Here is an 18,789-nt window from a genome sequence, read left to right as displayed (position 1 = left end):
AATAGTACCAACTTTGCGGGTTGGTGTGAGGTCTAAATGAGATAATATAAGTAAAACACTTTAGAACAGGAAATTTTTCATTCATCTCTCACGGACTTAAATACATATTCAGACAGGAGGTTTGTGATTCTTACTGCAAAAGCCTTCAATTTCTCTCCTCCACACCAGCTCCACATCTCCTACCTCTGCCACCTAGACTCATTCAAACCCAGCCCAAGTGATCCCAGAGCCTGCCATCTTGAACTTAAACTCCACGGCTGAACTGAGAAGCAAGGGAGGAGACCACAGACATGAAACCCAGTTCAGCTTTTGCAGGTGGCCTGGATGTGAGCTGATGGAGCCTGAAACTAAAATCAGAGAAACAGAGCTACAAGGCAATGGTATGTGATTAATGAGATGACTGAGACCTAGGGAAGGCAAAGGGGAACAGAATGTGGGGGAAAGATGGGAGGAAGTATGAAAGCAGCAGCAAGACCTGATGACTGAATGAAAGAGCAGACAGCAAACGGAGGAGTACCACGGTGTGCAGCAGCCCCTGGAAGCATCTCACAGTCAATAGAAGGAAAGGTGTTTTTCATTTCTGTGATACCACTTCCAGCTTAAAGGCAAATTGTTTGTACCTCCACTCGATTGACAGGAGAATTCAAATCTCTGGAACATATGCTTCATTACTCCGCTATCAGGTAGTACAACTCAGTGAGACAGAAAGAGGAGGAGGAACATATGTTTTCAGAAAGTAAACAAATCCCAGTAGGGGAGGGGAGGGAGTAATCACTCCAGCCAAAAGTGGTATTTTTCCTGGAAGCTTCTAGAGGGCAGGGACAATTTCCTTTAATTTGCTTTGTCAGGCCCACTAGTGAGAAGGTGGGCAGTGATGAAGGCAGCTCCAGGGGGGAGTTCAGAAACAAGGGGCACAGGCTGGGGTAAAGGGTTAATCTGCACAATCTCGTCACCCCACTCTTGGCCCAAGACAGTCCCCACCTGCCCACTGAGTCATATTTCTAAGCTCCTTTTATTAAACAGTTTTCAGTCTAATGACTGACTTCTAAATCAATAGCAGGCACAGGAAAGGTTTACAACTGTACCCACATGCCTCCCCCCACCCGGAACCGTCTCTGGCTCTGCTACAGCCACAGAATTTTGAAACTGAATTAAATCCAAAAAATTCTTAGTTTAAAACCAAAATAACTTTAAACGCCCAGTTTCCAATTGTTTTTCCAATAGTACTAATAATTAATCACATTTTTAAAAAACTTTATAACCAAAATATCTCTTTGAGTCAACACCATAAAAGTCCACTAATTAAAGCCAGCATCTTCTGGCCTCTGATGAGAAATTCACCCTTTTATAATGGGATTACTAGAGCTTTGCTGTACAGATGAGTGGTTTGATTAATAATTTACATTTTTGAGGATATATAACCTCACTCATGGTCATGGTCTGCGTTCCTAAAATTCTCTGAGTCAGTTTAATGTTATTATATTTGGTCTTGGCAAATGAATTAAGTCCTGATTAGACATCAGTGTAATTATTTTCTCCTGTATGTTGTTTTTGAAAAAGAAAGGGTTGTGACAGAATGGCCCGCAGTTTGTGCTGAGGACTCACTGCAGCTCAGCATGGGCAGGAGAAGTGTCAGACTAGGCAGCAGGAAAAAAAGTGTGAAATGGAGAAAAATTGCTCAGTACTCACTTAAAACCCCCCACCACATTATAAAAACTAAATTAACAAATGATTGAATCTCAAAAACATGTTTATCAACATTCAAGCAATTATTTAGTCACATATTAACTGTGAAGGAAAAAAGCTTTGCTTGAATAATGTCCCTAAACAGTTATTTCAAGCAGAAATGACTGGAGAAATTGCTCTGAGCTGATGGAAAAGGGTGTTCTAACCAAGGACAATTTTATTTAGGGGGGAGTGGGAGAGACAGGAATCTGACAGAGAAAAAAGAGCAGATGGAAATGGAAAATAAGGGAGCAGAAAAAGAAAAGAAGCGCAAAGCACTGCCCCCACCCCATTCGTCTCTTCCATGGAGAGCAGGTAGGAGAAAGCCTTCCAGCACTGGATGAAGACAGCGTTTTTCTTCCTCTCTGCCCTGGTAGAATGGACCAGAAGATGCAATGAAACCATGACCTGAACACAGCAGTGTCTTTGTGATCTAGCCTTCCATTTGTGTGTAAAATACACCAGGTAGGGGCCTTCCGAGAAGATTTCAGAAGCTTAAAAAAGGATTGCTCATGGAAGTATTGGCATTTCAAACAACACAGCTTCATATCTATGAATGCATAAAATAAACCTCTCTTTCAAAGGGTCCTTTGCCTAAGTGCTCTCTCACCTGCGCACTGGAGCTGCTTCAGCATCACCTACACTTGGTAAAAGTTGTTAAATTGCATCAGGAACTCTGGCTTTATCTAGGTTACTGTCTGCAATGGTAATGCATCATTTATCTGGCCCATGTGGGGTAAAGCAGCCATAAAATGAACTGTCTAGATAATACTGCATGCATATAGTGTTTTACAGTTTTCAAGACATTTTCGCATATATTACCTCTACTCCTGAGGGAAGCAGGACTGTAATTATTGTCTCCATTTTGCAGATAAGAAAACTGAGGCTATTAAAGTCTAAAGAACCACTCAAAGACATAAAGCCCATAAACAGAAAACCAGAATTTAAATTTTTCTGACTCCAAGTCCAGCATGTCCTCCTTCGCCTTTCAGCACCAAAAATATTTTTAGCCATTCAAAATGGAAATATTCAGGGGAAAAAATGAACATAACTTGATCTTTCCCTATCAATTCATAGCCATCACTAGGGACATTAGTTGTTGGATCTACTATAACCTAGGGGCTATGAGGCACGTAGCAATATAAGCCTCTATAAGATGCTCCCAGCTGCCACATTCAATGGGTACTCGAGTCACTTTTATGTCCTCTATTCTTACTGTCACTCGTTAACTTCTTGCTCCTCATATGTACTTTCCTCTGGCAGTCTTTCAAAAAACGCTTCTAGTTAACTGCTTATCTACTAGTGACTAGAAAACTAGAAAATCAAGTTTGTAAAGACTGTGCATAAATGCAGAACAGTAGTAGGCTCTGAACAAGGACCCAGGAGCTCTCAGATGAGTCAACTACCTAATCAGGAGCTTCATTTTAGGTGCAGAGATGTTTTCTGCTTTACCCAGCATTTCTCCTCTCTGATAGAGAGACTTCCAGTTGTGAGAGAGGCAACTTCCAGAAAAGCAAAGTGTTGCTACATTCTGAAGAGTATTCTCACTCCAAGTCAGTGGTAACTTGGGGAAGACTGGCATCCTCTACCATACAGAAAACACCTGGACATACCCCAAATATTTCCTGGGTGTGTGTGTGCTAAGTCACTTCAGCTGTGTCCAACTCTTTATGACCCCATGGACTGCAGCCTGCCAGGCTCCTCAGTCCATGGGATTCTCCATGTGAGACTACTAGAGTGGGTTGCCATGCCCTCTCCAGGGGATCTTCCCATACAAGTTTAAAATTCTACAAAGAAAGCAGAACCCAAGGCTTGAAGATAGATAGGTGGTGGAGATATGATGAAAAATTCAGAATTCTATCCCATTTTTCTTCTCAAGGACCACAAATCCTGCAACTTCTTAATTTTGTTTTACCTCAAGCACACTAAGAACAAGGAAAACCATGTCACATGATGGCTTGGAAAAAGCTGGGCATCAATGAGTTTCCTCATCTGTAAAATGGAGATGATTACAGTATGAACTTCATAGGGCTGCTGGGAAAATTGAATGAGAGATAATTATGTAAAAGTAAGCATCATATAGTAGGCACTTAACAAACTGTTACTATCGCTATTATTATTATCATTATCATCATCATCATCCTCATTATTAGGTAGTGGAGAAGAAAAAGAGAAAAGGAAATCTACTTTAAGTGAAGGGGTTTTTCAAAAAGAATTAATTAAGCAGAAACAAAAAACGATTGTGCTGCCCCATTTTACTTAGCACATCAAAGTAAATTAAATTTAGGAAACGAGGCAATGCAAAGATTGAAAATAAAGAACAACTTTTTTAATGCTTCAATCATTATCAAAACAACATTAGCAGTAGAGCATTCTAACCACTGCAGCAAAGGACCCCAGGCTCATTTATGAGGGCAAAGGCTTCCTGCAAAAGAAGACATAACTCCAAATCGAGGCAGTAAGGATTGCTCGTGGAACTGTGCACATATTTGCAGAACGCAGTCACTACTTAATACCCCCAATGTGGACTAATGAAGGAATCCTAAAGAGATTGTGGATGTAGGCCAAGATCAAGATGCGCCTTCTTCAACTTCATGTGGTGAAAACAGCTAACATCAAATTTCACAGGAGTGAAGTATTGGAGCAATTTTCTCAATAAATTGTTCTACCAGAATCTTGGGGATGGGGTGTATTTTAGAGAAAAAGCAACTGTGCTCCCAATTTAAATTAATTGGAATACTAAGTAGTTATAAGAAAAAAAGGGGAGATACTTATACTCTTTTTCTCAGTAATTAATAACACATCATCTTGTAGCAGTCCCTGATTTCAGTCTTGTCTCTCCAAACAAGGGGACAATCGTACAAAAAGGATTTGGGGCAATGTCTCTACAAGCATGGTATAATTGCCTCGAGGTCTAGGACCATGTTCTATTTTTTTCTTTTGGGGTTTATTTTTTCGAAAAAATAAACAGGAAAGGAGTAAGAAGACAGAATGAAACAGATACCAAATGAGTACACATGGTGGCAAGGCACCAGCCTTGAGAAGGTGGCAGCAGCAATGAGTTTACACGTCAGTTGTCTCCAGGTTCCCTTGCTAGGGTTGTCCTGCCTGTCCCCACAATTTGAGAAATGATGTCTCTGTCTGTGTGTGTGTGTGTGTGTGAGAGAGAGAGAGAGAGAGAGAGAGAGAGAGAGAGAGGACAGCTAATAGGTATTGTCCACCCCCCGCCACCATCTATTCACATGACAAATGTTCAACTTCCATTCTAAAGCAGCCATGGTTGGAAGCTAATCCAAAATCTTGTCAAAACTTTCTCTCCTGCTCTTGTGCTGTTCCAGAAACAGAAAATACAACATGCAAAATGCAGAACTGGATGGAGATATGAATGCTGACATGCAAGGTCCTCAGATGGACAGCCGCATCAGCTTACTCTGCACTACAATACCAATGTGATCACGCCACCACCCCGCTCCAGCCGGGCCAGGAAAAGGTAGCAAGATAACATCTGTGAGCTTGGTTTCTCCAGAAATGAAACAAATCACAAATACTACATTCTAGAAAAGCACCTTGACACCCCACAGAGTAAGATTCAGCCTTCCTTCAACTCGATTGTCGGTATCACATCACTTCTCATCACCCCACTTTCACCCAACGGATCAGCTCCAAAACTAATCTAAGAAGTACATGAATGGTACATGTATTTTTAAAATGAGCTTAAATTATTCATTCTTTTGCCAAATTGTTAGTCTCAACAAACTCTTCACAAGAGTCTGACTGCATAAATAGCTTTAACAAATACTTCAAGCTTCTGTATTATACTTCATATAATCAGCCCAATGTCCCCTGAGGCTTTGACCCAAGAAACTGTTGTGAACATATGTTTTATTAGCTAATTTGAAAATTTTTTGTAGCTAATTCTAAGTATTTCGTTACAATAGACAAAATAAGCTATAATCAGCCCACCTTACAATTCAAACAGGTTAATTCTTATAAAGGTGCCATAAATCAAGAGAGTTTGAATGTCAAGTAGTCAGAAGTGGTTTTCTTTTTTCACCTGACCCCAATTCTCTCCTTGTGGGACAAGAAGGCAGCTCATTCCATCTGCTTAAGGAAGGATAGAAGAAACCTCCAATATCCATAATTAACTTTCCTTCACAGAAAGTGGTGTAATGAAGCAAACGCTCGGCAAGTCAGGCTGTCTAGGTTCAAATCCTACTTTCCCCATTTATTAGTTGTGTGACCTTGGGCAAGTTACTTAACCACTCTGTGCCTTGAGTTTTCATCCATAAAATGGGGAAACTAATCATACCACTATGGCTTCCCTGGTGGCTCAGAGGTTAAAGCATCTGCCTGCAATGCGGGAGACCTGGGTTCAATCCCTGGGTTGGGAAGATCCCCTGGAGAAGGAAATGGCAACCCACTCCAGTATTCTTGCCTGGAGAATCCCATGGACAGAGGAGCCTGGTGGGCTACAGTCCACGGGGTCGCAAAGAGTCGAACACGATTGAGCGACTTCACTCACTCACTCATTCTTCACTCAATAATGCTACTTACTTCAAAGGGTTTACTGTGAGGCTCAAATGGGTTAATATATGTAAAACACATACAAGAGTACCTAGCACATAGCGCTACACACGTATTCGCTATCACTCCTAGCTATCCTTTATACACACATAGTAAGTACTGAGACTCAGAAAGAAAGGAAAGATAGCCACTCACACAGATGAGAAGATGTGGAGCCATTAAGCCAGTTTCTCCCTCTTAAATGAAAATAGTCCCAGTGGTCAGAAAGAGTTCGTGCATGTTCTACAAATATCCAACTAACTTGTGCAGAAAACTGGTATTTAAGTAAACTTTTTTGTGTTTTAAACAAGTTTAATGGGCTAGTGGAGAAAAAGTACCATTTACTCTTTCTTCAGAGATTTATATCCTTTCCATACAGGTAAACAGAATATCCTTGGACAATGATTTTTGACAATACCCACCTTCCCAAAGACTGTAATGTGGCTTCTCTAAAAACCATGTTTTTCCTTAACCAGAATCTCTCATTGGGAGGTTTTTATATCAAGCATTAATACTGGAATGGTAATTTCTAAATTATACTTAGCATGTGAAAAGCCCAGTGCCCGAAGAATGATGCCATTGCACAGCACATCTCAAATGATGCCCAGAACTCACCTTGGAAAACTGCAGCATTCTGAATAATTAAGAACTTGAGCTCCATACTTGCAGACTGAAGCAGTTGTTCCATGTTCAATCGTGCTGTTAGTTGATACTTTTCTTCCATCTTTCTTGAGCAGCATGTTGGGCCCTTGGGGAGACACACTTGCAGATCTGATCCTGAAACAAGTAAGTTTTTCACGTTTCAGTAAGCAGAATGTCACACACACAAGGCAAATACAGCAAAACAATGCGTTTCTTTTAAAATACAGTAAAATCTTGATTATTTAAAATTACAGTTTATCTTAAATAATCCCTGATTTCTCCCAGTTATCCTTATGACTGAATCTTTTTGAATAACCATGAGAACTTATTGCCTAGGTTTGACTCATAAATTCTGCATAAACTAATTTATAGCACAAAGTATACGTCATTGAACACCAATATTTAATTTGCCTGTTAAAAGATCAGTCTTCACTCCTACAATTTCTTTTTCATGACTATAATTTATGAATGAGAACACAACCAAGAAGCAATTTTCAAACTTCCAGTTATGATTTCCAAGTGAAATGTATGTCTGGCCAATCCCATGCTTCTAACATTAGCATACAGACAATCACCAAAATCCCTTACAACCCCAACAATTCTAGCTCTATCACAAATGCCAAACTCTTGTTCCTCTGAATTTCTGAGCCACCTCTTCACCACCTCCCAAAGGATACATAATGCCTTTTTTATTTTTGTATCTTGATAAAGATTTTCCAAATGAATCATCTTCTCGATTATTCCAAAATTAGGGAACCAGAACCTTTTCTTCTCAGTCCTTACTCAATGTGACACTTTGCAGTCCTCACAGTAAACCATTCCCTATTTAAAATTCTCCCCATTCCTTGCTTTAGTGAACCTACTCTGAGCCCACACATCCCCATACACCCACATACACCCTCCTACTGCTATGGCTATTCTTATCTGTCTTTTCTTGCTTCCTATTCTTCTGCCTAACACATAAATGTTGTTGACTCCCTTTCTCATTCTCTCTCTCTCTCAACCCTGATGATCTGATATAACTCCTATGACTGCTGAACTCTCTAATCCTGACTTTACCTCTCTTCTCAGCTCCCAAATCCCACATTTTCAAACTACTCTATGGGAATCTCAAATTCAGCATACCCCAAACTGAACTCAATATATCCCAGAAGCACAAACACAAAGTCTCCTGCATTCTGTATCTCAGTTAACAATTACCAACTACCAAGTTTCTCAATGATAAAAACCCCTCTTTCTGTTTTCTGCTCTTCACTGGTGACTCAACACATTCCTGTATCCCTGGAATTCATCAGTATGTGAAAGAAAATTGAAGCTGTGGGAGTAAGAGTCATTCAACAAATGTTTTATTGGGTATCCACTATGTGCCAAGCACTGTGGATATATAGCAGTCCTGTAACAACCCTGCCCCTGTGGAGCTTATATTCTGGGAGGCAACAAACTGCATATGTAAGGTCAAGTAGTGAAAAATGCTACAGATTAAAAAAAACACTAAGTAAAGGGAAAACAAACTGTGGTATATACATACAATGGAATACTACTCAGCCATAAAAAGAAATAAACTATTGATACATGCCACCACACGGATGAACCCCCCAAAACATCATGCTAGGTGAAAGAAACCTGATTTTAATATTACCTACTGTATGGTGATTGCGGCCATGAAATTAAAAGACGCTTACTCCTTGGAAGGAAAGTCATGACCAACCTAGACAGCATATTCAGAAGCAGAGACATTACTTTGCCAACAAAGGTCCGTCTAGTCAAGGCTGTGGTTTTTCCTGTGGTCATGTATGGATGTGAGAGTTGGACTGTGAAGAAAGCTGAGCGCTGAAGAATTGATGCTTTTGAACTATGGTGTTGGAGAAGACTCTTGAGAGTCCCTTGGACTGCAAGGAGATCCAACCAGTCCATCCTAAAGGAGATCAGTCCTGGGTGTTCATTGCAAGGACTGATGCTGAAGCTGAAACTCCAATACTTTGGCCACCTCATGCGAAGAGCTGACTCATTGGAAAAGACTTTGATGCTGGGAGGGATTGGGGGCAGGAGGAGAAGGGGACGACAGAGGATGAAATGGCTGGATGGCATCACCGACTCGATGGACGTGAGTCTGGGTGAACTCCGGGAGTTGGTGATGGACAGGGAGGCCTGGCGTGCTGCAATTCATGGGGTCGCAAAGAGTTGGACACGACTGAGCAACTGAACTGAACTGAACTGTATGTTTCCATCTAGAAAGTGAAAATTCATAGTGACAGAAAGCAGTTCAGTGGTTGTTGGGAGAGTCGGAGGGCAAGGAGGGGGTGAGAGTGAGGAAATTTGGGAGAGTGATTGGTATGCTCGTTATTTTGATTGTGATGACTGTTTCATGGCTGAAGGCATATGTCAAATTGTCAAAGGGTACCCTTAAAATATTTGTGGTATGTCAATTAAACTTCAATAAAGCTGCTGATTTTTTTAATGTTTAAGGAACAAACTAAGGGACATAGGGGATGTAGTGGCTGCAGGGATGACTCTATTTATATAGGGTAATCAGGGATGGTTTCTTTCACAAGGTGACATTTGAGGAGAAGCGAGAACCAGGAGGGAGTCCCATGATTTTATATCCTCCACCAGTACTAGCAAATATTAGGGCTCAATGAATATTTAAGTCTAATCCCCTTCTTCTGTAATTCCTGTTTTTCTCAAACTTTCCCTTCAATAAGCATTTGTTGAGCTCCTTCTGTAGTGGCCATGAATATGGGCATCTCAGACCTTCTGCCGCAGGGTGTATAACTAACGACCCCAGCTGCTGCACTCTGCATTCACTGCCATGTTATACCTACGCCACAATCCTTAGGGGCTGCTCCCAGCCAATGACTGAGCATGGCAAAGGTGCTGACAGGCATTTTGGCTTGAGGACTCCCCACTGACCTTGACAAAACTTCCTTAAAACTGCCCTGCAGTTTACATTCTTTCTACTCAATCCTCCTTCCTTCCCTCTCCCCTCTACAGGGGTCAGACCTACACCACAGTCAAATGGCTTCTCCAGCATCCTTCAATTCCCTGCTCATTTCCTTCCCCAGTGTTTTCCCCAATAAATTTCTTGCACATCTAGTTAACATCTGCTTCTCAGAGGACCCAGGCTAACATATCTTCTATGTGCCAAGCACTGTGCAGCTTTCAACAGGAAAAACGTGGACTGTCTAAAGGGGTTAAGAGATGAATACCTAGTGCATATAAATGAGTGCAATAAAGCAACATCATTAGCTGGGTTGACAAAACACATATATGGGATATCCCCCAGAGGGGGCACACCCCCAAAGTTCCATGAGGTGGTTGGCAAAGTAACCTAAGTGCATGTGTGTTCAGTCATATTCAACTCTTTGCAAACCCATGAGTTGTAGCTCACCAGGATCCTCCATCCATGTGATTCTCCAGGCAAGAATACTGGAGTGGGTTGCCATTCCCTTCTCCAGGGGATCTCCCCAACCCAGGGATCAAACCCATGTCTCTGGCATCTCCTGCATTGGCAGGCCTGTTCTTTACCATTGTGCCACCTGGGAAGTCCTGGCAAAGTACAGTTTCATAATAAACATCAAATCTTACTGAAGTGAGGCTAGAAAGCATATTCAGACATTCTTTTTAGAATATTTATATTTTATTTAGCTACGTTGGGTCTTAGTTGCTGCACGCAGGATCTTCGATCTTCATTGCAGCATGTGGGATCTTTAGTTGTGACATGTGGGATCTAGTTCTCTGACCAGGGATTGAACCTGGGCCCCCTGCATTGGGAGTGCAGAGTCTTAGCCACTGGACCACCAAGGAAGTCCCCATATTCAGACATTTTAGACAGCTTTTCAACATCTGAGGTGTTGTTTTCAGTGGGGGGGATTAATTAGCCATAAGTTATCAGAAAATTGATTATTACAATGTCTCATTTCCCTATGAATTCCAGTTAATCATGACCTTAATGTATGTGTCCAAGTTTTGTTAATTTAGGAATGAAATTAATCAAGTTCAACCTCACATAAGATCACTGTTGGAGTTCACTGTATTGACTCCAACCTCTCCACTTTCCCCTCCTCAAGGGAGCTGCTGACAAAAGTAGTGAAGGAGAGCACAGATAACATGTATCACCAACCCTAATCCAGCACTGCGATTTATAGTCCTGGATGGAAAGGTGATATTTAATGTGTCAAAATACAGTTTGGGGTCTGGAGACACAGAGTTCAGATTTATCTCCTATAAATGTCAATCTCATGTACAAGCCTTAAACCAATTTTAATAGGGTCTAAGCTCAAAGCTTTATTATTATCTTAGGAAAAAAGAAAAAATAAAACAGAGCTCTCTAGCTCATGGTGTTCTTTCTATATGAAGTTACAAAATGTAATGCTTTTCTAAAAGCAGAAACTGATGCAGTTTACTGGACCAAGAAAGGAAAGAGTCCCCTTGGGGACATGTGGTTAATCTAGAGTTAAACAAGGGTAGTTGAGACTGATGTGTAGATATGAAAAATCCTACATAGCAGGCAATTTCCGTATACCAAGTTCCTGTCCATTTAGCAAGGTTTAATTTATTTTCTTAGTAAATTGATACCTAAGTAATGTGTGTTTAAAATACCTTTATTTGCATACACTCTTAAAATTAAATGTTATCAATAAACTCTTTGTGTTTCTAAACCGGTGTTTCATCACTGATGAAGATTTCCAGTTTTCAAGAATGCTGGAGTTTATTTGGAAGGGTGGCTGTTAGTACTGCTTTTCTCCCACCAGCTCTAACCAGTGGGAGTCATAATATAATAGGGCTCATAGTTTTTCTTTGTGAAGTACCCTGAGCACCTTACTATAAGGTAACAAACTGCCACTCGATGTACCAACAGAAGCCCAGGAATGGCTCTTTAAATTACCATGACCCCAATTTGGTTTGCCTTAATATGATAATTCACAAAGTAACTTAGAGCAAGCATAGGGGTAACCGTTCCCTGAGTTGATCGAGTCTCATCATTGTACAGACTCCCACTACCTCAAGAATTTGTTTAGCCAAAATCTTTAAAGGACTAAAATCTTAAATGAGAACTTATGGGAAAACATGTCAGATGTCATGAAGAAAGGTACTTATTATATCCAAATATAAGAAATGTATATATAGCAATATTTATCCTCCCTCCAACTTATCACTGCCTGGTTAATCAATAAACCAGTACAATTGATCTGGGGGCTAAGAGTGAGCTATAGATTGGAGGAAATAAAACATCTCTAAACTGATAAGAATTCAGGATTTCCAAACCACAAAGGAGAAAAATAAATGCCAAAGGGAAAAACATTTTCTTTTAAGTAAATTTCATATAACTCACAGGCCAGGTTAAAATAAGCCTCCGCACATGACAGCATAAGGAACAGTGGGCCAGGAGAGCTAGACATACCTAAATTAAATGACAACAATGAAATACAATCATTTTAATGCATGAACAAGCACAGGAAAGAAACAAGACAGAAAGAATGCACAAAACAGAAAGAAAGACAGAAAGAATTTAGAGAGGAATCCTCATCAACAAAACAAAGAATTACTCTGGGAACCAAATGCCAAGTGGGATGAATACAAAGTAAAACCCAGGGCAGATGACTAAGGAGGCACACTGAGAACTGGTACACACTTGTGTGAATAAAAGCAGAAAGGCCAATTCAAAATAAGATGCAACCTACAAAAGACGTAGTAAGTAGCAAAGCATTCCTTAAGTATGTCAGGAACAAAAGAAGGTCCAGGGGAAAGTGCTCCTTTATTAGGTGGGAAAGGAAAGTAATCGCGGGCCACACTCGTCAAAGAGGTGTTCATTTTTTTTTTTTTTTTGTAAAAATGGAATTCAGCTGGGAAATGGGACTAGAGACAAGCAGTATAGCATGGGATGGAGATAAGGAGAAGACTTAGCAATTGACTATTCAAATGAGTCACAAAGGTTCAACTCTTTAGGGCTTAATAACTTGCATTCCCAGATGCTAAAAAAAAAAAAAAATTAAAGTCATTATGGGGCTGCTAGTTCCCATTTATTTTGGAGGATTAAAAAGTACCTTCATACTATAATCTCCTCTCCTAGATTTTCAGTTCCTGAAGAGCAGAGAATGACTCCCATCTCCTTTGGGATGCTCTGTCGATCTCAGCCAGCCCTGTGCATGTAGCAGTGATTAATGAGGGCTGCAGACTGAGAGCACTAGAAAAGAACTTTCTGTCTGATCGAAAATGGAGGGGTGGAGATAGACAACCCTGAAAATGTTACATCTGTATGCTTAACTTTGATCTCTGAAAAATATTTTAAAATTCCATAAAAATCAATTTCCAAACACCTTGAAGATTCACAAATAGATGCTTCACTTGAAGGAGCTATGAAGTAATTTATTCCTAGTTATTTTGAGACAATGTCTTGCTTGCACATTGGGTCCAGCTCTGGGTCTTCCAACTGAGAATGGATATTTGAGTTATGGAAGCTCTTCTCTGGAGGATTATTCCCATGTGTATCCAAGCTGGGCACCTTTACCAGTTGCTTCCCCTTCCAGAGGCTAAATCACAAGAAGTCCACAGCAGGCTCCCTCCTGTGTCCTCTTGTGTAAATGGATCTCTTAGGTTTGGCTACCTATGGCCTTGCATTCTTTTATTTATTTATCTGGCTGTGCTGGGTCTTAGTTACATTCAGGATCTCTACTTGCAGTATACGAACTCTTCGTTGCGGCACGTGGAATCTAGTTCCCCAACTAGGGACTGAACCCGGGCCCCCTGCATTGGGAGCATGGAGTCTTAGCTACTGGCCCAGCAGTGAAGTTCCCCAGCCTTACCTTCTTGGCCCATAACACAGACTCTTTCCTTCGGGCCTAGTTCTTGGTCTTTCTTTAGCTCCATTCAAAGACTTGACATTTTAGACTGCTCTGGATTCCCTTAGCTACCTCTGCCAGTACCAGGATGTCAGTGCCACATTCACTTGGAGACCCCATTCCAGGCCTAAGCCTGGTCTCTAATTGGAAGGGGACAGTGAACACTGTGTATGAGGCTGTTTAAATGCATCTGTTCTATTGGATTTTATTCTAAGTCAGTTAAGTTTTAACAGCCTTACATCATTGTAAGACACTAGTAGGCAGGAAGGAGCAAAACACTTATGGCCCCTCTGGTCAAGTAGTTTACAATTCAGTCCTAAGCCCCACCACTTACCAGCTTGCAAGCAAAGATGGATTATTTAACCTATACATGCTTTTTCAATCCTTATTATCAACAGCACTTACCCTGCGAAGTTGTTGCAAGGACTGAGTAACACTATGCATATGAAGCTCTTAGCCTACTACTTGGTACAAGGTAAATATTCAATATATGTTAAGTAAAATTAAAATAAACAAAAAATAAATTCATGCTAAGAGACCAGACTTTCACACACAAAAATAGCTAGAGAACAGTTAAAGCTGATATATGGTTAGGTGAAAAAATATGCAGTATATTTTCTGAGGGAATGGAAATAGTCTATATTTTAATCGGGGTGGTAGTTACATGGGTATATAAATTTGTCAAAACTCAGTAAATTCTTCACTCAAAATGTACTTTGTTATTTGTAAATTATATTTCAATACAGTTGATTTTTTAAAATATGAAATATAGACAACATTTGCTATATAAGTAAATGCTCACCAGAGGCTCTAGGGGTCAAACAAGACTTCCAAGAGGAGGTGGGGCTTAAGCTAAACAGTAAAAGATGAGGCCAATGGGCGAAATGTGTTTGGCACGAGTGGAATAGTGGGGCAAGTCTAACCCGTCTGGAGAAAAGCTAGAATCTGGGGTGTAGCTAGCTTACCAGACAAGAGGGGCCAGAGTCTGAAAGGCCTGGAATGGAGTTAAAAGACTATGAGCTTGACTGTACAGACAATAAAGAACCCCGTTGAGTCTCAAGCAGAGGCATAATATGATGAAGGGTGCTGTCTAGGAAGATTAGTCTTAAAGCTTGAAGTTGGGAAATGGGCGAAATAACCCTCAAGGTCACTTCCAGCCCTCTGATTCTCTAATTACCTTTATTATGTTCTACATATTGGTTTATTTTACTACACTGCAATTTTAGCTAATGACCATAAATTGTCAAAAATCACATTTAAAAACACACTAAAGAACAGAAGAAATATTAATGCAGACCTTTATCCTCATACTTTTCTAAAAGCAGATAGAACATATTCAAACAGCAACAGAAGAGAATAAATCATCAGGGCTCAGTAACAATGAAAATTGAAATCTTTTCCATATATATGTGTGTGTGTGTGTGTGTGTATGTGATGATTTGACATATTTTATTGCCAAGGTCTGCTTTATGAACAGCAGACTTTTTTGCTAACAAAAGTATGTTGTGCTAAAAGTAATAATGCAATATTACCATTAAAGTAATATTAAGCAAAGAAATGAATGATATCCAAAACTGGTTGCTTCATGACTTATTGGGAAAATAATAGATGCCTATTTGAATTATCCAAAGGATTAAGTGCAGATTGCTCTACTAATGAACCAAAAAAAAAAACCATATCAACCATTTTTAAAAGGTTTTTTTTTAAACAGAGGACAAGTCAATTTGCCATCCAAAAATATTAACTAATTTCCTTAGCATATAATAGTGACTTGCTGTTAGAACGGTGCCTTTTCCCCTAATTAATCATTATCTAAATCAAATCTTACACGCTCATTAATTTCTTACTAATCAAGATAGGAATACAGATGAAAGAAATGGCTGCATTTGAAACCAATGGGGAAGTGAGAATTGCTGGTAGAAGAAATTGTCTTAGGGAACCCAGATGAAGGTTATTCTTCTATTATTTAGCCTGAAAGAACATGACCTTGCAGAGGGCACACCTGGGTATCACGAGCTCAGACTTTAAATCAAAGATCATGCCTGGGGCCGCCACAGATTCTGCCTCTGTAAAAGGCAGGCCAAAAATGTCGCTACCACACTCGAGTACTGGGAGTTTAAAGCAACCCTGGAGATAAGCCATTCTCTAAGCCTGAGAATTAAAGAACGAATTACCTTTATCTCTACTGCCAACTGTCAATTAATTGCGTATCATTTCATGCCCAGTAAAGGCTGAATCCCTTGATTGCTACACTCTCCCACAAAGAGGTTCTTTCTGGACCACATTGCCAACCAGCCATCAACATGTGCTCTGGGAATACAAATTCACTGATTACATGCAGCCTGCCAAAGTGGTGAACAATTCATTCATCCAACATTTACTGAATGCCTACTCTGAGCTAGGGTCTCTGCCCAACTCAAGGAATACAATAATGAACAGGGCATAGTCTCTGCCCTGGAGTTCACAGACTGGTCCAGGAAATGGACTCCCAAACTAACAGGAAACCTCTAGATCACTCAGGACATCTCATTCACCTTTTCCCCCTATAGCCAACTGTCACTGGTTATAGCTAAGTCGTCTCCAACTCTTGCAACCCCATGAACGGTAGCCCGCCAGGCTCCTCTGTCCATGGGATTTTCCAGGCAAGAATACTGGAGTGGGTTGCCATTTCCTTCTCCAGGGAATCTTCCTGACCCAGGAATCAGGAATCGAATCCGGGTCTCCTGCATTGCAGCCAGGTTCTTTCCCAATTGAGCTACAAGGGAAGCCCGCTCCTACTGATTCTGCTTTTTAAAAAATCCCTCATCATTCCCCTTCTTTCCATCTCTGCCTCATCTCCTCACCTCTTTTCACTTGGAAAACTATTACAGCCCCCAAACTGGCCTTCCTGCCTCTACACGCTCTTCCATATAAGCCCTAGAGAGATGTTGGTAACATATACATCTACATCCTTCTCCTTCTTAAAACAGAGCAAGTGCTCAGGGGTGTGAAAGGGGTGGCATACTCAGGCATTGCCGAGCAAACTGGTAAGGCTAGAGGCAAAAGTGAGCTGGTGCAAAGTGGCTGGGGCCAGATGAGGAGGAGTGATATGAGCCCTGCCACAAGATGATTCCTAGTTATCTTTGGCTACTTTTTGTTTTCTTGTCTTTTTAAATACTTTTTCCAGCTTTACTGAGGTATCACTGACTCTGAGTTATCTTTGGATTGGATTCTCACAGGAAAGAGTGTTCGTGGAAGCAGAGATGTCCTCCATCCTCCACAAGCTGTCTACCCTTTGAATTCCCACAGCACTCCACAGACACTTCTCACACTGTGTAACTTGCATCATGGTTATATTTGCATGCCTTATCTTTGCTAGATTTAAGTTCCTTAACTGACTCATCTTTGTATCTCAAGGGGCTCACTGAGGTTTGGGCTTCACGCCCTCCCCTTTGACTTGGAACCAATGCCAGAACGTCAAGAGAGTTCAATTTTAAAGGAACTAGGTCAGACCAATCGATGCTACTAGAGCAACTTGTGGAGAAGGCAATGGCACCCCACTCCAGTACTCTTGCCTGGAAAATCCCATGGACGGAGAGCCTGGTAGGCTGCAGTCCATGGGGTCGCTAAGAGTCGGACACGACTGAGCGACTTCACTTTCACTTTTCACTTTCATGCATTGGAGAAGGAAATGGCAACCCACCCCAGTGTTCTTGCCTGGAGAATCCCAGGGACGGGGGAGCCTGGTGGCTGCCGTCTATGGGGTCGCACAGAGTCGGACACGACTGAAGTGACTTAGCAGCAGTAGCAGCAGCAGAGCAACTTGTAGAACAGTATTCCAGAGAAAATGAAGAGTGCTCAGGGCCCAAAATGGAGATCTCTCTCTCTCCTCCTCTTTTCCCCTCTTCTCTTCCCTGCACCCTCCTCCCACCCACCTATATTACTTCGACAGGGGAAAACCCTAATAAAAACAAAATAGGGGTGGAGGATATACCAATTGGGATAAAGAATCTTTAGAAATCTGCCAGAAGAACTAAACCAAGGCAATTTTCCTGTCTCCCCAAGTCGCTCTTTCACTAATTGCTATTCTACTCAGATAAGTAGCAGAGAGCCCATATTTTAGGAGATGTATAATTTTTATTTTTCAGATACAATCTTCAAACATGTAGACCTGAAGCATAGCTGAGAATTTCAACAACCTAGGCCCAATCTAAGTGCTAGGCCATTCCCCCTGTGTATGAAATCACACTGGGGCAGGGGAGAAGAAAGAACCCTCTGTATCATGACTAAAGTGTTATTATAACTCAACCAAAACCTTTTCAAATCTGGGCCTCACTAGATGACTGCATAGATAATTTCCGGTCTGAGAGTCTAAGTTTCCAACTATAGGTTAATCGATAATCACTGAGCCCATTCTAGATTAAGAATTGTTGTTTAGTCACTCAGTCGTGTCCAACTCTTTGCAACTCCATGGACTATATCCCACCAGGCTCCTCTGTCCATGGAATTCTCCAGGCAAGAATACTGGAGTGGGTTGCCATTCCCTTCTCTGGGGGATCCTCCTGACCCAGGGATTGAACCTGTGTCTCCTGAAGCTCCTGCATTGCAGGCAGATTCTTTACCACTGAGCCACCAGGGAAGATCAAGACTCAGTATACCTAACCCTGAAAAAGCAACCTTTTGCTTCACAGATGTCTCTGGTTTGTAAAATCCCTGTACCTGATGTTTCTGCAAACCATAAAAACTAGACTGAAAACACACCAACCACCCTGACCCTACAGATCCCCTGAAAAGGATCTGAAAGGTTTTTCAAGTGGTTAATAAGCAATAGTTGCCTTCTTATGGCTAAAGTGTTTAGAAAAAGATATATTTTTATGAGAAAAATCCAACCCAATAAGGCCAAGAGTTAAGACACCAAGTCCATGCTGAATAATAATATGGTAGCCTACTCTGTTTCAGAACTCTTCTTCTGATCCAGCATGACTAGGTAAGTCATTTCACTCCCATTTAGAAAGTGGGTTAACAGCAGTTGAACCTACAT

The 18,789-nt window shown here is 41.0% G+C and overlaps 1 protein-coding gene across 3 annotated transcripts in view; it reads right to left on the bottom strand.

Annotated features, from left to right (window-relative positions):
- GPC3 (glypican 3) overlaps positions 1-18,789 on the bottom strand; it is a 460,363-nt gene that overhangs the window by 420,878 nt on the left and 20,696 nt on the right. For all 3 annotated transcript variants that reach the window (XM_086389256.1, XM_086389259.1, XM_086389257.1), the window contains exon 2: positions 6,904-7,065. In XM_086389256.1, the coding sequence (XP_086245382.1) occupies positions 6,904-7,065 (162 nt within the window). The remainder of the gene's footprint in view (positions 1-6,903; positions 7,066-18,789) is intronic.

The sequence above is a fragment of the Bos grunniens genome, chromosome X (genome assembly GCF_055505025.1).
Source record: "Bos grunniens cultivar Pamir isolate PY7600 chromosome X, Bosgru_T2T1.0, whole genome shotgun sequence".
NCBI lineage: Eukaryota > Metazoa > Chordata > Mammalia > Artiodactyla > Bovidae > Bos > Bos grunniens.
The sequence above is the reverse complement of the archived record's forward strand: the minus strand, read 5'-3'. Positions and strand labels throughout refer to the sequence as shown.